At 36.6% G+C, this 19,757-nt stretch overlaps 3 protein-coding genes across 7 annotated transcripts in view; 2 read left to right on the top strand and 1 right to left on the bottom strand.

The window, feature by feature from the left end:
* LOC111196357 (zinc finger protein 271-like) overlaps positions 1-19,757 on the top strand; it is a 460,288-nt gene that overhangs the window by 228,437 nt on the left and 212,094 nt on the right. The window contains exons 1-2 of one of the 4 annotated variants that reach the window (XM_049477920.1): positions 14,651-14,715; positions 16,359-16,436. Coding sequence is in view for 2 of the 4 variants with exons in the window: in XM_049477917.1 (XP_049333874.1) it covers positions 16,505-17,476 (972 nt within the window). In the remaining 2 variants the exon portion in view is untranslated. Of the gene's footprint in view, positions 1-14,650; positions 14,716-16,358; positions 17,606-19,757 lie in introns of those variants that run through there. The other 3 variants (XM_049477916.1, XM_049477917.1, XM_049477919.1) reach the window with 3 other exon arrangements.
* The window catches only part of LOC125801469 (zinc finger protein 239-like), a 148,429-nt gene that overhangs the window by 23,672 nt on the left and 105,000 nt on the right, over positions 1-19,757 (top strand). The window lies entirely within an intron of this gene.
* Positions 2,718-3,761, bottom strand: LOC125801528 (zinc finger protein 239-like). The gene has a single exon (XM_049478336.1). The coding sequence runs from the start codon at positions 3,733-3,735 to the stop codon at positions 3,082-3,084; it is 654 nt and encodes a 217-aa protein (XP_049334293.1). The 5' UTR covers positions 3,736-3,761; the 3' UTR covers positions 2,718-3,081.

Genomic DNA, 19,757 nt, shown 5'->3' on the forward strand with positions numbered 1-19,757 from the left:
CCCCTACTCAGCGCGGATTGGATAGAAAAATGTGTGTCGAGCTTTTCACTCGTATGATTGGCTGAGCTGAACAGGAAACCAGCAGGGAAAACCCGCGAAACAGAAAAGGCACATGGGAAATGGAGTTCGTTTACACTTACAATGAAAAACAAAGAAAATAATACAATACACAGGATATTTTAAAGGGTCCTACACAGGTATCTAACGTTATCTAGCTAGCCAATGTTCTCAGTGCTTTTTTTAACCCAAGTATCTAATGTTATCTAGCTAGCCAATGTTCCCAGTGCTTTTTTTAACCAAGTATCTAATGTTATCTAGCTAGCCAATGTTCCCAGTGCTTTTTTTAACCAAGTATCTAATGTTATCTAGCTAGCCAATGTTCCCAGTGCTTTTTTTTAACCCAAGTATCTAATGTTATCTAGCTAGCCAATGTTCCCAGTGCTTTTTTAAACAAGTATCTAATGTTATTTAGCTAGCCAATGTTCACAGTGCTTTTTTAACCAAGTATCTAACGTTATCTAGCTAGGTTAACAACTTTATTTCAGTTCAAAATGTTTTAGCTAGCTAGGCTAACTAATTTTAACTACTTAAATCAGTGTGGAATGTTTTAGCTAGCTAGGTTAGCTAATTTTAACTACTTTATTTCAGTGTGGAATGATTTAGCTAGGTTAGCTAATGTTAACTACTTTATTTCAGTGTGGAATTATTTAGCTAGTTTAGCTAATGTTAACTACTTTATTTCAGAGTGGAATGTTTCAGCTAGCTAGGTTAGCTAATGTTAACTACTTTATTTCAGAGTGGAATGTTTTAGCTAGCTAGGTTAGCTAATGTTAACTACTTTATTTCAGAGTGGAATGTTTTAGTTAGCTAGTTTAGCTAATGTTTTTTTTTTATAATTTTATTTCTAATTTTTTCCCATTTTCTCCCCAATTTACACGGCCAATTACCCAACCCATTCATTAGGACTCTCCCTATCACTAGTGATACCTCAACACACCAGGAGGGTGAAGACTAGCACATGCTTCCTCCGATACATGTGAAGCCAGCCACCGCTTCTTTTCGAGCTGCTGCTGATGCAGCATTGCCGAGCAGCCAGCGCGCTTGGAGGAAAGCACAGCGGCTCGGCTCTGGTACATCAGCTCACAGATGCCCTGTGCTGCAGACATCACCATAGGAGTGATGTGGGGAGAGAGCGCCATCTACCCACCCAGAGGGAGCAGGGCCAATTTTGCTCCCTCTGACACCGGCAGCTTGATGGGGTTCGAACCGGCGACCTCCTGCTCATAGTGGCAGCGCTTTAGACCGCTGGACCACTCGGCGCCCCTAGGTTAGCTAATGTTAACTACTTTATTTCAGTGTGGAATGATTTAGCTAGGTAGCTAAAGGTAGCTAAAAGCCCAGAGCTAATTATAGAGAGCTAGATAGTTAGCTAGCTACCTCGTATTAGAAGTGTTCAAGGTAGGACGTAATTATCATTTTGTAGAAAAAGCTTTTTGGCGCGTACACACACACACACACACACACACACACACACAGCTGCTACTTTTACCCAAGCCTACCTTACTTTGTACAGAGAGCAATGCAAGCCTTCTGAGCTAGGCTAACTTAGCTAGCGTTAGGTCAGCTGGATCGTTCTGGATAGGTCAGCCTACATTAGATCACAAATGGCAGCTAAATAATATGGTTATGATAACTGTATATACAGAAAACCTTATCTTATTATCTTTAATTTGCTTTCATTCTTTTTGTGCCATCTGCCATGACTCCAAAAATTCATAACCCCCCTTTCCATGATGAAAGGAAGGAGGATCACAGAGCATGTGCACAGCACAACATAGCAATCTGTGAAGTCAGGTACAGACCAGTGAATACACTAAGTGGTAAACACAACGTACTAAGTGGTGAGCACCACATATTAAGTTCGAAGTATGTCCGATACTTTGCGCGAAACGCACATAAATGAAACAGAGAGCACATAAATCTGCATATACTAGAAAAGTTGTCTTCGCTGAGGCTTCAATCTTCTTACTGGTGGGAGGAGAAACCTACATGAATGTACTTTTATTGGTTCATTAGTAACTTAAAATTTGACCTGGCTAACTGCTTGTCCCAAAGGAAAGGTATCCAACTTTGATCAACTTTGTGGATTACAGCATCAGAAATCTACCATATGTTCTAAGAAAAAACACTTAATGATTAAATTTGATTAATCAAAACAAAACACATAATTCCAGGAAGGTAAAAAAAAAACTACATTTTATATTTTAACAAACAAAAACAAAGACTAATTTTGAACAACATTAAACAGAGTGACACAATACACTTTTGCAAGGTAAATAAATGAACAGAATTGGAGAAAATAAAATGAAAAGGTTTACATTTAAACAAATAAGTATCTGTTAAATAAGTATCTGGGAATGAAATATACATTTACCAAATTATTCTTTCCTCCTTATGGCAAAGCATACTCAATTTTTAAACTACAAATGTCCTGGAACTATGAAATCCACACTCTTTAAATGTTAAATATTATTAGTTCTAAAGGCTAATGCAGAACCTGTAAATTAGTGAAGTGTCCTAGAAAGGATGTTACTGTAAACTAGCATTAGACATTAGTATTAGTAAACATAAACATTAGAAATAATATAAACAAGATGATATTCAAACTTTTGAGTTCTTTCCATAATATTTACATAACACATTAGTTGTATTTTGCTTTCAGTACTAGATTCAAATATGTAGAAAAACTACTTGCAACACAAGTACAACAAGTATGAAGCTTAAATAACACTTCAAATTCTAATCAAATAAATATACTTGTACTTTTACTTAAGTCTGAGTTTCTAGTTTTTTTTTTACATGTCTTTATACATACACATGTCTGGGAAAAACATATCATGGAATACATTAAACAACATCCCCAGATAAGATTCATTTTGCTAAACCTGTCAAAGGCATTGTTAAATTCAGTTCATGATTGTTTCTGGTGGAATGTGTCAGAGTGACAGAGTGAAGTGACAGAGTGAAGATTCTGGGTGGAATAAGGTGCTTTGGCTGTCAACGATTTAGAATTTGCACTTTTTATTGCAGTGGACCATCTGAGATACTTATCTCTCCTGTGTGAATGCGCTGGTGATTTTTAAGATAATTCAGTTGATTAAAACTCTTCCCACAGTCTGAGCAGTGATACGGTTTTACTCCTGTGTGAATGCGCTGGTGTTTTTTGAGATTACTCTGTCGATTAAAACTCTTCCCACAGTCTGAGCAGTGATACGGTTTCTCTCCTGTGTGAATTCGTTGGTGAATTTTGAGTTGACTCTGTGTAATAAAACTCTTCCCGCAGTCTGAGCAGTGATACGGTTTCTCTCCTGTGTGAATTCGCTGGTGTCGTTTGAGATGACCCTCTTGATTAAAACTCTTCCCACAGTCTGAGCAGTAATACGGTTTCTCTCCTGTGTGAATGCGTTGGTGAATTTTGAGTTGACTCTGTGTAATAAAACTTTTCCCGCAGTCTGAGCAGTGATACGGTTTCTCTCCTGTGTGAATGCGCTGGTGTATTTTGAGACTACTCTGTAGATTAAAACTCTTCCCACAGTCTGAGCAGTAATACGGTTTCTCTCCTGTGTGAATGCGCTGGTGTTTTTTGAGTTTACTCTGTTTAGTAAAAGTCTTGCCACAGTCTGAGCAGTGATACGGTTTCTCTCCTGTGTGAATGCGCTGGTGATGTTTCTCCATGTCGGGAATTTGCTTTGTTTATCTGTTAAACGTATCATACAATTTCTGCGTGTTCTGGAGATTCTTCAGGATGTCTCTTTCAGCAGTTTAACATTGCTCTTAGTTAAATATCCTTTTTGTTGTGGTGATGAATTTTAGGAGAAATTCCTGGAAATCCCTGGAATATTTTAATTTCTGGAAAAAACAAAGACAAATTTAATTGTGTTTAAAAATAAAAGCAGATCAATTAACCAAAAATGAGCTTAATCAGTTACACTATATGGAGAAAAATACTGGTACATCTTTCCATTACTAATCGAAGCTTCTGAACTTTTGTCCTGGCGGGGGGTGGTTTGGGGGGGAGAGATGTGTTTTAAAATAGTCAGCGTCCTGTCATTACTTTCCCACCGTGCTCCGCAAATTTATATGGGGCTTTGGTTTGGCGCCCCCTCTAGTGCAGTGCCCCTATGCCTCGCTGAATGCTGAATACCCCCTTTTTGCGCCACTACAAATGCCATAGGGATGTGCCACACTCTGAAAAGTGATTATATGTTGTGGTCAGAAGAACTATTATCATCAAGTTGAGTGAACAGCCAGTACAACTCAAGAGACAAAATTGTCTCGAGGCACAAATCTGGGAAAGGATACAGAAACATTTCTGCTGCTTTGAAGGTCCCAATGAGCAGAGTGGCCTCCACCATTCATAAATGGCAGAATTGCACCAGGACCGTCTAAATTGAGCGATCAGAGATAAGGGCCTTGGTCAGGAAGGTGACCAAGAACCCGATGGTCACTCTGTCAGAGCTCCAGCATTCCTCTGTGGAGAGAGGAGAACCTTGCAGAAGGACAACCATCTCTGCAGCAATCCACCAATCAGGCCTGTATGGCAGAGTGGCCAAGCGAAATTTGCTCCTTAGTAAAAGGCACAAGGCAGCCTGTTTGGAATTTGCCAAAAGGCACCTGAAGGACTCTCAGACCATGAGAAACAAAATTCTCTGGTCTGATGAGACAAAGATTAAACTTTTGGTGTGACGCCAGGCGTCATGTTTGGGGGAAAACAAGGCACTGCTTATCACAAGGCTAATACCATCCCTACAGTCAAGCATGGTGGTGGCAGCATCATGCTATGGGGATGTTTTTTTAGCAAGCTGGCATACTAGTCAGGATCAGGGCTCAGGGCTGTGTGCTGAGAGCCCCGTCCTGTTTACACTGCTCACATATGACTGCTCACCTCTCCATCCAGGCTGTCATATTGTGAAGTTTGCGGACGACACGGCAGTGGTTGGATGCATCACGAACAGAGATGAGTCCAGCTACAGGCAGGAGGCGGAACACCTGGAGGATTGGTGCAGAAAAAACAACCTCTGCATCAATGTAAAGAAGACGAAGGAGATTATTGTGGACTTCAGAAGGGGCCAGCATGCCCACCTCCCCCTGCACATTGGAGGATCTGCGGTGGAAGTTGTCGACAGTTACAGGTACTTGGGTGTGCACATCAGAAAGGCACATCAGCGGCTCTACTTCCTCAGGAGGCTGAGACGAGCTGGACTCGGGAGCGCAGTCCTCACCTCCTTCTATAGATGTGTGGTGGAGAGCGTCGTGTGCTCCAGCATCAATGTGTGGCATGGAAGCTGCTCTGCTGCAGACAGGAAAGCACTGCAGAGGGTGGTGAAGCTGCACAGAGGATTGTTGGAGTTAGCCTCCCAGCACCACGGACATCTACACCTCCAGATGCAGGAAAAGGGCCACCTGCATCAGGAAGGAGCCCACCCGCCCAGCACACACACTTTTTGTCCCGCTCCCCTCAGGCCGGAGGCTGCGGAGCATTAAGTGCAAAACAACCAGACTCGTTCCACCTCATGTACCACATGTGACGCGAACAAAATCTCCTTGAATCCTTGAATTAACTTAATACAATTTGGAATAAGGCTGTAACGTAACAAAATGTGGAAAAAGTGAAGCGCTGTGAATACTTTCTCGGATGCACTGTAAGTGCACACAGTATGTTGGAGTGCTTGGAGCTACAGAGTTGACTCTTCTGCCGTCACGGTATTATGATGTCAGTATTGGCAGTTCTATAAAAATATGCTAAATATGTTGAGAATACCTATATCTACTAAATAAACTAAATTATTTAGGCCCACAATACCCCCCCCCCCCCCCCCAAAACTGTGGAGCTAATGAAACTATTGTTGTGTGAACAAAACTTGAAATAAACTTGAAATGTTACATATTTACAACTTAAACAGTTAAGCTGACCCAATGAATGTTTTTTTTTTTTCAGTGTACAGAAATTAATATTACAATAAATAAAATATCTATCCTGCTTGGCTTCTCCTGTCTAGTGCTGTGTACTGCTACCAAAGAGACTCTCCTCGCACTGCTCTTCAAACTAGAAAATATGGATTTGATCAAATGGTCCTTCAATGCTATTGACACCATCTTCTCGACAAGAAGCCTGGGTTCGGGGGAACCTATTTGTCCTACAGAGTGCGTAGAAAATTGAGGACCATGAAGGACAATAGAGAATGTCTGCGCTAAACTTCAGTAGCCATTCTTCCAGAAGAACACTGCAACGCGATAACTCTCCCCGTTTTCCTAAGCTGCTGGTTGTTGCTCTGACTGGTACTCAAGGTTGTCTTGTCAATCAGACGGTTGCCAGGCAGTTGAACTCAATGTAAGAAATGTAAAATGCAATCTAAGGGATGAGGAGCAGGAGGGCAGGAAGCGCAGTCTATGTGTGTGTGAGAGAGAGAGAGAGAGAGAGAGAGAGAGAGAGAGAGAGGCAAAGAGACAGAGGGATAGAGAGATCTTTGACCAGGTCGGAGCTGGAAGTCTGAATCTGAGTGTTACTGCTGGACACCATAAGAGCACGCTGTTCAATAATTCAGCCAGAAAACTAATCAGTGTGTTGGGCGGGGCAGATTACGGCGGAAGTCAAACTTAAAGCCTTAATTAACTTTATTTTAATAATTTTATTTCTATTTTTTCCCCCCGATTGGCAGGGCCAATTTTGCTCCCTCTGAGCACCGGCAGCTTGATGGCAAAGCTGTATGAGCGGGGATTCGAACCTGGTGCCTTGATTAACTTGCATTAAAAAAATAGTAACACATTACTGATTCCAAATTAATAGCATGCATTAACACTTTAACACTGACAGCCCTAAAATGAACATTTATAGAAAAATATGTAGTTAAATACTCTTCAGTTTATTGTGTTTTTACTTTTTTATTTCCTTATTTTGTATGCAGCTGCCTTATGTGAACTGCAGAAAAGTGATTTTACACTAAAATATAAAAAATACTCTAATATATAAAATGTTTAGTTTAGTAGTGTTTTCTGTTGACGTACAACAAACACTTCTCAGTTTATTAATCTAACCAAAAGTATTTTAGCAACTAATTTCAACACATTTTTAAGTTGGCAAGCCTAGCATACATTTTAAATGACTTCGACTAAATATATTAAATTGACAACTTAAAATATTAGATAATGATAAAAGATCTATGATAAATTCTATATTGAAGTGATTCAATCATTTAGATGTAGCTAACATTTAAGACTTGTTAGACCATCTTAATTTTGTAAGTGCAGAGAACAAATGAGCCATAAAGGTTTGCTAATTTAAAAAAGGCCTGGAAATTAGTTGCTTAATGATTTTAAGTTTAATTTTTTTTTTTTTACAGTGCATATCGTACCATACACAATAATAATCACCAACATTTTTGAATATCGTGAACAATATTATACCCTAAAATATCCTTATATTATATGTAATATAATTATTACATCAGGGTACTACATTTTTACTGTTTTTAGCAAAAGAAAAATTCACACTTCTCATTTCCCTTTATATATCTACTATAGACTATATCTGTCCAGTATCATTTACTTTACTTTAATCCTGGATATATGGAGATATTCAGAGTGCATTATTAGAATCATGATATTCTGGATCATTAACTTCTGATACAAATCTGATAAAATTCTTATTTTTTTATTATCTCAATTAAGGGTGTGCCATATTATATTGTATACAATAACAAAATGACATTCATTTTGTTGCAGTAGTGTATTCTTGAATTTAGAAAAAAAATCAGTGAGTATCATTCTCACAAAAATCGCTAGTACTTAGTGAAGGTATGGGCAGCTGTGTTTACATACCAGAAAAAAAAATGCTAACATTAGCTACTTGGTTAAAAAAGGACTGGTAACTTTAACTAGGTATCTAACGTTAGCTAGTAGGGTTAAAACAAGCTGGTAACTTTAACTACCTGGATAACGTTAGCTACGTAGTTGAAAAAGCACTGGTAATATTAGCTAGTCAGCTATCGTTAGCTACTTAGTTTTTTTAAAAAGCACTGGTAATTTAGCTAGCTAACTAACAGTATCTACCGGTTATAAAACGCTTGCAACTTTAGCTAACTAACAAACATTAGCTACCACTTAAAAACAAAATGCCGGTAACTTTACCTAGCTAGACATTAGCTATCCGGTAAAATAAAGCACTGATAACTTTAGCCTGTCAGCTAAGTAACTGTTTTTGAACAAAAATTAACCTTATTCTATTCTAGGATATTTTGGTAGCCTCACAAAACTGAAATCAGGTTCTTGTTTGAGTTGTTTGTAATGTCTGTATTAAAACTAGTTTTGCTGGGAAATACAGTTTAGCGTTTGTACTTTATGATAACATTCTGACTGAGAAAACAATTCTTAAAACATTATTTCAGCCACTGACAGCATGTTTTATACTAGCCTAACAAACACAATCAGTGGATTTTAGAAGCTTGACTGTAATATCTGTACTAAAACTAGTGTTGCTGGGCAATTTTTTTTTGGTGGGATAATCAGTTTTGTGCTTTATCAAAATATTCTGTCTATTCCCCAGTATAAAAAAAATGCTACCAGAGAATGAAATAATGAATTTGTTTATTATGCTACTTTTATTAAACATTACCTAATATTGTTTGACATTTATGTATTTACCAACATATTTAAAATACAGATGACATTTGCAATAAGTGTACATCAAATAACAATATGTACTTTTCTTATTTTCTTTTTACTGTAGTGGTTACTGCGGTTAACACTAAGCTGCAACATAGAAATGCACTGCTGCTCAGATCCAGTACATATATGGCAACAACATATAAAACCGCCTACAGTATGGCTTAACATACGTCATTTTCTAGCGAATATAAAATACAGTTCTTAAAGTATTATTTTAAATTGTCTCTGCATTACCAGTAGAATCTTGTCCCCCAAAAATACACATTAAAATAGATGTACATGAGCACATTTCACAAACATAAAAATATAGCTGAACATTATCAGAAATATATTAAAATATGAATGAAACACATACCTGGATGACAATATGTACTTTTCTTATTCCCTTTTTACTGGAGTGACACCGAGCTGAATAAATAAAAAAAAAATCTCATTAATAATTAATAAATATTATTATTATTAATAATAATAATAATAATAATAATAATAATAATAATCATAATAATAACAGGTTTAGCTGATATTCTGCTGGCACAGCTACAGACAGTGGAGGGAAAACTGAGCCTCGTGTTAGTCTCACTTAACTTCTAACAGAGAAGAGAGAAATAAGCTCATAAACTCTTAACTATGACCTAAATCAGTGAATTCTCTACAAAAACACTTTTTAATCTGCCTTATACTCGAATTAATAGCAGTATTTTAACTTAAAACATGTTTTTAACCACTATTTATTCATAAAACACGGAGCTCAGCACCTACCCGCAGCACAGAAACACACAGACCGCTGAGGTACGGTGGCTCAGAAAGACCAAACGTAGCGTAACTGCAGTTCACCACTAAACAGCAGGGGCCGCCAAAACTTCATTTAACAGCATTAAAGTGCCTCATTTTATAAAGTTCATCTAAAACAAAGGTATTTTCTTACTCTGTTACACTTACAACAGTAATAAATGCTGTAAAATGATTAAGTTATGCTTCAGTTCATTCTTAGAAGACAACTTCAGACATTATTAACCATTAAAATAAATTAAACAAATGGCTCAGATCATCATTAATTAACAAGATCTATTGCATTTGAAACATTGGTAATTTAGTAATATGTAATAATGTCTAAAGTATGGTAATTAAATAATGGCTTGTTGGTATTGTGGACCATTTTTTAGAAATTCACTTATTCTGATGTATTTTCCTTCATAATACTGAATATTTTGGTGTTATTTTGGGTTAATGAAAGTGTGTAAAGTGTGTCCTGAATTTAATATATATTAATATAGTTACAGCAGAACTGTATTACTGTGGTACACTTGCTATTCCACACTAATGGTTTTGACTGGGATTTCTTAATAAAACTAAGCTTAATAAAACAGCGTGGATAAAGATACTGCAATTTGCTAACATTTTTTTTAATTTATATATTTTCAAACTATGTTTATCATCACAGTAAAATTGTGAGTTTTCTGTTAAATCAGTAAGTTAATCAACATTACTTAAAAAAACACTAGTGGCAGAGTGAAATTCCACTTTACAGAGTCTTACCTGACCCTTACCTCGCTACCAATTATTTCTTTTTAAATGTAATATTTTATAGGCGGACTTTTATTTTGGTGGGAAAGTCACGTGTCTTTCTGGCAGCTGTTCATGGAGTTGCTGCTGAACATCGCTGTGAAATGAGCAACAGTTGCTAATATAAAAGTCAGCTTGAAAATTTACATTTAAAAATAAAGAATTTGTTTCCAGAGGGATTATAGCGAGGAGATGTTCAGGTAAAACATGTAAGAAGTGAAATTGCATAAGAATAAGTGGATTTCTAAAAATTTGTCCACAATATCTAAAATAAAATGTTAAATGACTTTAAACAAGACATTCACATATTACTAAATAACCAATGTTTAAAAATGTTGTAGATCCTGTTATTAATAATGATGTGAGCCATTAATTTAAGGAATTTTAATGGTAAATATTTTTTTTTTCCTTTTTAACACTGTGTATGTAATAAATGCTAAAGAGCTTTCATTTAATTGATCAATAGAACCATTTTGACCACCCCAAAGAGAAGCACTTACTCCTTGTATTAAATAATCAATGCTTCACTTTATGATGGTCACCATGGATATTCAAACAATTTTGTACTGACAAAATTTACCATGCAAGTTAACACTGTTAAAACATTTACACTAATCTGATAAAACCTTTTTAACACTGTATGTAATAAATGCTAAAGTTGTACCAGATGGACTTGGTCCTCACTTTTGATGGTAAACTTCAAGTGATGCCCCAACTTGTTTGCACTTACATTTCAATTTAGGTAAGATGGCTACAGTTAGAGTGACACTCAGAGATAGTAGAGATAGAAATGTGCACAAGTTTATCAGAAAAATGTATTTCACTGTTAGACTCACTTCAAACTACCCCAACAAATAGCACTTACTAATTACTATGGAAAGATCAGTGCTGTTGTTAGAGCTACTGGAATAGAGACATTTATTCCATCATTTAAAATATTATGGTTACATTTTACTTGCATTTACCTTCTTGATGTCCTGCAGATTCTTGAAAAGGAGATCGTACTGCAGCAGATCTTGTTTGTTGTTCACCTTGTCTAAAGTCTTATTATTTATGTATTCTGAAATCTTTCCATAAGTTGAGGTTATTCACACCTACTCCCTGTAAAATCACTCTCTGACACCACAATGGACCATCCTGATTTCTGTATAGAAGGGTACTTCACACTTGTAAACCATCAACAGTGAGGACCAAGTCAAGCACATTAAGAATCCTTTGTTAACATATGGTTTCTTGGTGTAAAGCACTCTTACTTATTGAAAGAATCGTAAAGATTTTATAGTTCTAGTGGATCTCTGTTTTGAGTAAAGTGTTGAAAAGAAATGTCACAATTTCTACTTTAACAATAGTTCTGACCTTTGAGTAAAATTGGTAAGTGCCATTTGTTTGGGTAGTTTTAATCCTTCTGTTACCTTCAAATTTACTAACACCTTTTATGTTTGGGGTCAATTTCACCCCAGCAATTTCAAACTACAAAAAAATTATTATATATTAAGAACATTTTTACCCAAGTTAACAAACTAACTAATTCTAATCTCATCTCCTTCTTCCTCTTCTCTACTCCTCTATCCCATTATTTCCCTCTGACCTCCTTAAGGCCCTATCTAAAGATGTTTTGTTTTTAACTTCTATTATTTTTGTACTTAACCTCTTCTATTATTTGCACTTCAATATTGTAAGTCGCTTTGGACAAAAGCGTCTGCGAAATGTAATATAATGTAAAAGTTTATGTCACATGCTATATTTGTTTGTTGACTCCTTGAATAGTCATTAAAAAATTGTAATGAAAAAGATTTAATGTTCTCTTGAATAGTAACAAGTATTCTGTTTGGGGCCAATTTGACCACAGGAAAAAACAAACGAGCTGAAATTCATGCTCAGTCACATGGGAGTCTGGATTGTAAAGAAGAAGATCCTACTTGTTCCATTCATCCCATATTGCTGAGTTTATTAAGATCTCATCAGTCCTGCCTTGTTTCTGTGTTATTGAAGCGTAGGACAGGGAGGAGACATGGACTGTGTTTAGAGACGGGCTGGATCTGTCTGCAGCCCAAACACCTGTTCTTTCTTCACCTTTTCACTTGTACTCTCCAAACTGAGCAACACAATGTAGACTTACATGTGGGATTAAATACAAGTCTTTCTAACTATCCCTCTATACACACACCTCCCTCTAAATGTATCATCTACAGTAGTTTATCCTTTTAGATTGATGGTGTTCTGAAGAACTCAAATGCTGATTTTATGTTTGGACGTGGCTGACAGCGTATCTGCTGAGACCTGGAACTATTCTGATTACATTAGCAGCACTAAGTTTATCATTTTCTCCAAGTGGGGAGACAGACCATAATAACTTTTTACTTTTGGAAGGTAGTCTGTTTTCTATTGGTTGAAAAAAAAAGAGGGTCTACAGTAAAGGGCTCATTCTCATCAGAGGAGGAATAAATTATAATCAGGATCCTCTCTAAAGTCCTCCTTTTTCTCAGACACATTCTCCTCTATGTCTCTGTCATGGTGAAAGAGATGTGAGAAATCCTCACTGTGAGAAAACCTTTTCTTAGACGTCATTTTCAGTAGAGAGAGAGCAGAAAGAGAGGGAGACAGAACACATAGAGAACTGGTTTAGAAGCTGCTGTGAAACCTTTTATATCTCTGCATTTCCACTATGTTGTATGAACTATCAATACGTTTGTAGGAACAATATATTCCTCCACAGAATGAGAAATATCAAGTTCTCGTGAGAATTATGTTTTCCCCGCCCCCTGTCCTGTGAACTGTCAGTGGTTCTTGCACTAATACAGTTATAATTATGTTATTTTAGGGATCTATTTTTTTTTTTGAAGATTATAAAATAAGACGTCATATTGACCTTCACATCATTCAACACAAATGTGGGTCAAATTCTGATATTTTTTATGTTTTATAAAGCTAAAATAGCGTGGGGTCAAATTTATCCCAAACAACACTAATGTATACAAAATGTGTAAAAGACACAAAAAAACATCCCATTAATTTTATGTTTACCCAGTTGTCTCTATTAAAAGAGGAAAAGTCACCAAATATGAAGTAAATAAAATGAGATTAACTAACTTATTTAAATGCGTTAAACATTGAAAGGGGTCAAATTGACCCCAAACATAAAAGGAGGATTAAGTGACCTAAGCAAACAGGGGTGTTTGTATTATATTCCTACACAGAACCTGATATAATCTGGCCCAAATAGTCTCAACATCAGTAACTTCTTCCTTTAATATGTACAAAAAGTTCTGTCTAAATTGGGTAATATTTTGTAGTAGAATGAGAATGCTTACTGGACTCATTTTGGAAAAGTTAAAAAAATAAACACCATCCTATAAACAAACAAACTCTTAAACAAATGTTATTTATTTTATATTTAATTAGTTTCAAATGCTTTTACAAGTGTGAAGTACCCTTCTATACAGAAATCAGGATGGTCCATTGTGATGTCAGAGAGTGACTTTACAGGGAGTAGGTGTGAATGACCTCAATTTATGTAAATCTTTCAGAATACATAAATAGTAAGACTTTAGACAAGGTGAGCAACAAACAAGATCTGCTGCAGTACGATCTCCTTTTCAAGAACCTGCAGGACATCAAGAAGGTAAATCCAAAGAAAATTTAACCATAATATTTTAAATTAAATTTAGATTAAAAAAAAGTGTCTACTGGAATCAATGTCACAACAGCACTGATCTTTCTATAGTAATTAGTAAGTGCTGTTTGTTGGAGTTGTACAGGAGCAATCAGAGAATCTCTATAGAGGAAAAAACTCACTTCAGAATCTGCTCTGAATCTCAAGCCACTTGACAGAGTTGGGAATGTACAAAAGGTATAAATATTTTTTATTCTATAAAGTATCAAACATTTACAATGTATTATTTTAAGCAAAGTAATAATTTATAAATGTTTGATACTTTTATAGAGTAAAAAATTTACTAATTTTCTCAAAACAGAACAACAATAACTGTTTCATCACAGCAGAGATAATTATTAAAACTGCTTTTAAACTGCAGTTTTTAATCCTTTAAAATGAGCTCTGTGTGTTACTCCAGCATCAGTAGCAGTAATGCTAGTAAATTTACTGAATAAAAAACATTAGTTGTAGAAAATGGAAATATAGGGTTTTGTTTTCTTTCCTATCTTAGTTAAGTACTTTGTTCTACTTTGTAAAATTAAAGGAAAACTCCAGAGAAGTAGTTATACAGTGTTTTAAATGAGAGTTTTAGCTGTTTAGCTCCATTCAGCTCCATACATTGAGGACTCCCTCGCGGGCTCCCTCTAGCGGTGGTGGGGTATAATGTGATATAGCGGGGGAGGGGGCGGGGCTCTACATAACCCGGATGACGCTGAGCTTCCGGGGTCTGTAGCTGGAGAGGAGGAAGAGCGGGATCAGCTGAACCTCAGAAGGTATGGAGAAGTTTCTCTCTCTCTCTCTATCTCTCTCTTTTTTCAACACGCTGTTCTACATTCACTCCTACACCCACACCACCTTCAGCACCTTCAGCATGTGCAGCATTTACACCACCAGCACTGGATCTTCTCCTAGCTCTGCTCAGCAGTCTGCAGTAGGGGGTCGCGGAGCTGGGGATGGGGGGGGGGGCTTTACAGATCATACACAGGATAACGGAACCTCACACTCCTGCCCCCCCTCCCCCACATCACTAATACACACCTGAGATAAATCAGTTCTGTGGAAATTCCTTTTTAAGTTTGTGTGATCAGTCTCTACACATTTCTTAGTTACACTAGTTTAGTTTAGTTTAGTTAATTTTCCTTTACTTATTCCGGTTCCACCACAACAGTTGCTGGTAAGTCATGTGACTCTCCCGTCAAAATAAAAGTCCACTTGTAAAATATTAAATGTAAGAATGAAAGATTTAGTGATTATAGTGAGGAAAAGTTCAGGCAAGAAGAGGAATTTCACAAGTACAATTTATTAGCTTACTGATTTAACAGAAAACTTGCTATTTCACTGTAATAACAAACACAAATATTAGCAAATTACAACATCTTTAGCCCCGCTGTTTTTAAGAAATCCCAGTTAAACCATTACTGTGGAATACAGTCTCCAGCTGCTCTTTTGCTGATACTTTAATAATGATGATAATAATAATAATTACAAAAACATGAATTTGATAATAATAATAAGAAGAAGAATCACACTTTGAGCAACTTGACAAAAATACACAAACATTTATGTAAGAGGTTAAAAAGACTACAAAAATAATTGAAAAAGAACTACATAAAATAATATGAATTCTTACAAATTGTTATAATTGTGTTAACCTTTAGTAAACAAAAGAGACTCTTATGTTTTACACTCCTGTTGGAGGTTGGTTGATGTGTTGTAACAGTAAAAAGGTCATTATTTTGCTGTGATTTTATTTTGAACTACAATTCCCTGCACCAACAAGACAACTGCATGTTTTTTTTATTAATTATCCCTCCGCACCCCCCGTAGCTCCAGAGGAACTTGAATGCAGCTCCGTGAAAAAGTGCTGTTTTAAGCAAATATAAGGATTTTTGAGAAAAGTTACTGGCAAAATGAGGTCTTATATCAGTTCTAGTCACTCTTCTGTGCATTTTCAGCGGGTATTGCATATTTTGCCTAATAATTAATTATTTCTGCCCCGGTCGGGTTATCGGATCAACATTTCCAAAAAACACATCTTGAACTCAGGAGCGCATATCACTGTTAGCCTGAAGCCAGTGTGGTGGAAAATAATGAACTGTTATCAGGAGTTGTAAAAAAAAAAAAACAATCAGGTTTGTGAAGCATTGATTTGGATTAATGTATTTGGTTAATGTGTGGAAACTTTTATAAATTGGTTTAAAGGAAAAAGCTTTGGACATCATCTGTCGTGATCAATGTAGAACGAATCAAGCATCGGCAATGCGATTCGAACCAATGTGTGTCATTTTTTCGGCACACGCCTCAAAGCTTCAGATTAAAGGGTAACATCACTCACTTAGAATGACTTAGAATCTCTTTAGTTAATTGACCTGCTTTTATTTTAATATTCAATGGCATTTTTCTTTGTGTTTTCCAGAAATTAAAATATTTTCCTGAAATTCATCACCAACAACCAGGATATTTAACTAAGAGCAAAGTTAAACTGCTGAAAGAGGTAAAGCAGAAGCCTTCCTGAAGAATCTCCAGAACACGCAGAAATTGTTTGCTACATTTAAAAGACAAATGAAGCCAAGTCCCGACATGGAGAAACATCAGCACTCTGTCAAGAGTTTTACTCAACAGAGTAATCTCAAAAAACACCAGCGCATTCACACAGGAGAGAAACCGTATCACTGCTCAGACTGTGGGAAGAGTTTTACTGAACAGAGTAAACTCAAAATACATCAACGCATTCACACAGGAGAGAAACCGTATCACTGCTCAGACTGTGGGAGGAGTTTTAATCAACAGAGTCATCTCAAAAGTCACCAGCGCATTCACACAGGAGAGAAACTGCATCACTGCTCAGACTGTGGGAAGAGTTTTACTACACAGAGTGATCTCAAAAAACACCAGCGCATTCACACAGGAGAGAAACCGTATTACTGTTTCGACTGTGGGAAGAGTTTTAATCAACAGAGTAATCTCAAAAGTCACCAGCGCATTCACACAGGAGAGAAACCGTTTCACTGCTCAGACTGTGGGAAGAGTTTTAATCAACAGAGTCATCTCAAAAGTCACCAGCGCATTCACACAGGAGAGAAACTGCATCACTGCTCAGATTGTGGGAAGAGTTTTACTAAACAGAGTAATCTCAAAATACACCAGCGCATTCACACAGGAGAGAAACTGCATCACTGCTCAGACTGTGGGAAGAGTTTTACTACACAGAGTGATCTCAAAAAACACCAGCGCATTCACACAGGAGAGAAACCGTATTACTGTTTCGACTGTGGGAAGAGTTTTACTGAACAGAGTAATCTCAAAAGTCACCAGCGCATTCACACAGGAGAGAAACCGTTTCACTGCTCAGACTGTGGGAGGAGTTTTAATCAACAGAGTACTCTCAAAATACACCAGCGCATTCACACAGGAGAGAAACCGTATCACTGCTCGGACTGTGGGAAGAGTTTTACTACACAGAGTAATCTCAAAATACACCAGCGCATTCACACAGGAGAGAAAAATGTCCCAAATTTGTCCCATGGCAATTAAAAGCGCAAATCATAAATTCCACCAGAAACAAATATGAACTGTATTTAACAATGGATTTTACAGGTTCAGCAAAACTATTCTTATCCAGGGATGATGTGTATAGAATTCCATGTTATGTTTGTATGTCTTGTAAGTTTGAATATTCCAGGACATTCTTTGTGAGACAGAGCTCAGTTTTTAGGTTAGTTACTGTTGCGCAGTAAGGTTACAGGCTCATTCACTCCCTCTGCTGGTGTTCTTGTTTGTCTATGGTTCAGTCCAATTAAAAATCTGTTACTATAGAGGGATATAGAGGGATATTTGGTTGTGTTGTATTACTCAAGTTTTATACTCTCTTATCTTTTCCTTATTGAATATTAAATGTTGCTTATGGTTTTTTTAATCTCCAAAGTTACTAAGAATATCCAAATAATGTAGTTTCTTAATTGTTTTTATCCAGTACAAACTATTATCTTTGTATTACTTCACCTCTATATTTACCCATGTGTATTTTAATAAACGGCTTTTATATTGCAGATCTCCAGTCTCATTGTGTTTTCTCAACACATGTTTGACATGAAACCTATAGGCCTGAGATTGTCATATCCAGTTATATTAAGACTATGGTTTGTGTTTTTTTTCTCCTAAATCTATTGTAATGTAACTATGCATAACCAGTCATATTAAGACTCTGCTTGAAGTGCAAACAGAGACGGAACATGTTTTAAGCACAGTACATTCTTGTTGGTCACTCTGTTACCGTTTATTGTTTCCACTGGAGCCAAAATGCAGCCAGACAAACAACTTAATAGTAGCAGAAGCATCTTCTATGCCAGGAGTATTTAATTAGAATTCAGAATGATCCAGTTATACAAAATTCCTCGCCTGTCTCTCTGTCGCACTCGGCGTGACTTTAGTTTTCGTCCGTTCTCGTTTTTCCGCCCATTCTCGCCCAGGCTCACTATCTCCTTATAAAGGCGTTTTTTCACGGCCATGTCCCAATTCAACAGCCGGAGCAGCGGGACCGCGACCCTGACAACACGGGTTCGATCCCGCGTGAGGAGCGGTGTGTTTATTTATTTATTTTTTCCACGTCTGCACAGATCTGATTGACTGAAGAGAGTGGTTGGTGATATTACCTCACACGTGATTGGTCTGTGATTTACTGCGCCGCAAAGCGTGTATACAATTAAATCCTTCTCAATAGGTTTGGGTCCGGACCCGGACCACGGTCCGCCCGTGACCTCTGTTCTATGCAAATTCCCCGAATTTTCCTCTTCTGCTCACTGCTCAACCACCAAACTCGCTGCTACTGTGTTGCCAGTTGCCAGTGTTGTATCTTAAAAAGTCCACACTAAACTGTGAGAGGTTTAAGCTTGACGAGAAATATCGTCACGTCTTAATCTCGTGAGATCTCGTGCCACGATACAGGATTTGCTATTTTACTGACCAAATGTATAAACAAAGCATTTCCTGTTTTACTGTCTATTGTTATTGTTAGCTAGCCTAGCTAAATGTACAAATGTAGCATTTGCTGTTTTAATGACTATTATTATTGTTTGCTAGCTAGCTAAATGTTCAAATATGCAGTTTGCTGATTTACTGAACATTATTATTGGTAGCTAGCCTAACTAAATGTCCAAACAACAGTGTTTGCTGTTTTACTGACCATTATTATTGGTAGTTAGCCTAGCTAAATGTACAAACAAAGCAGTTTAACAGTGTTTTACGGCCGGTATTTATTTATTTTTTATTTCTTGCATATTTTTTTTCTTAAATGTAATTTGTATTCTCTTTCAAGCATTCATTCGGTATCTCAGTATGGGATACGCCACTCTCGCATATTCCTCATGTAGCCCCGGCTAATATATATATATATATATATATATATATATATATATATATATAGCACCTTTAGATTTTACAACTGTGAGATAAAACAGATAATACAAATAAAACTGATATAAACTACAAAGTGAAATATACAAGTTAGTGGAAAATGAACACTACATATACATATAATACAGAATAAGATACAGAAATAATTTTAACTATACATGCAGAAAAAAATATGTAATAAAGTAAAAAATAAAGTAAAGTAATGCTTAATCTTCCTTTGTTAATTTTGATTTATGTGGTAACTAATATGCGGAAGGAAGAAAAGCTTGCGCATTTACTAACAATTCCCTACTTTACCACATGATGCCACTAATTCCCGCTCTCTCCGCACACTTTTGAAGGCATACGCATGCCTTAAACCTTGCTTAAATGTACGCTCGTTTTCACACCAAGTATTTCTTTA

The sequence above is a fragment of the Astyanax mexicanus genome, chromosome 4 (assembly GCF_023375975.1).
Source record: "Astyanax mexicanus isolate ESR-SI-001 chromosome 4, AstMex3_surface, whole genome shotgun sequence".
NCBI classification, from domain to species: Eukaryota; Metazoa; Chordata; class Actinopteri; order Characiformes; family Acestrorhamphidae; genus Astyanax; species Astyanax mexicanus.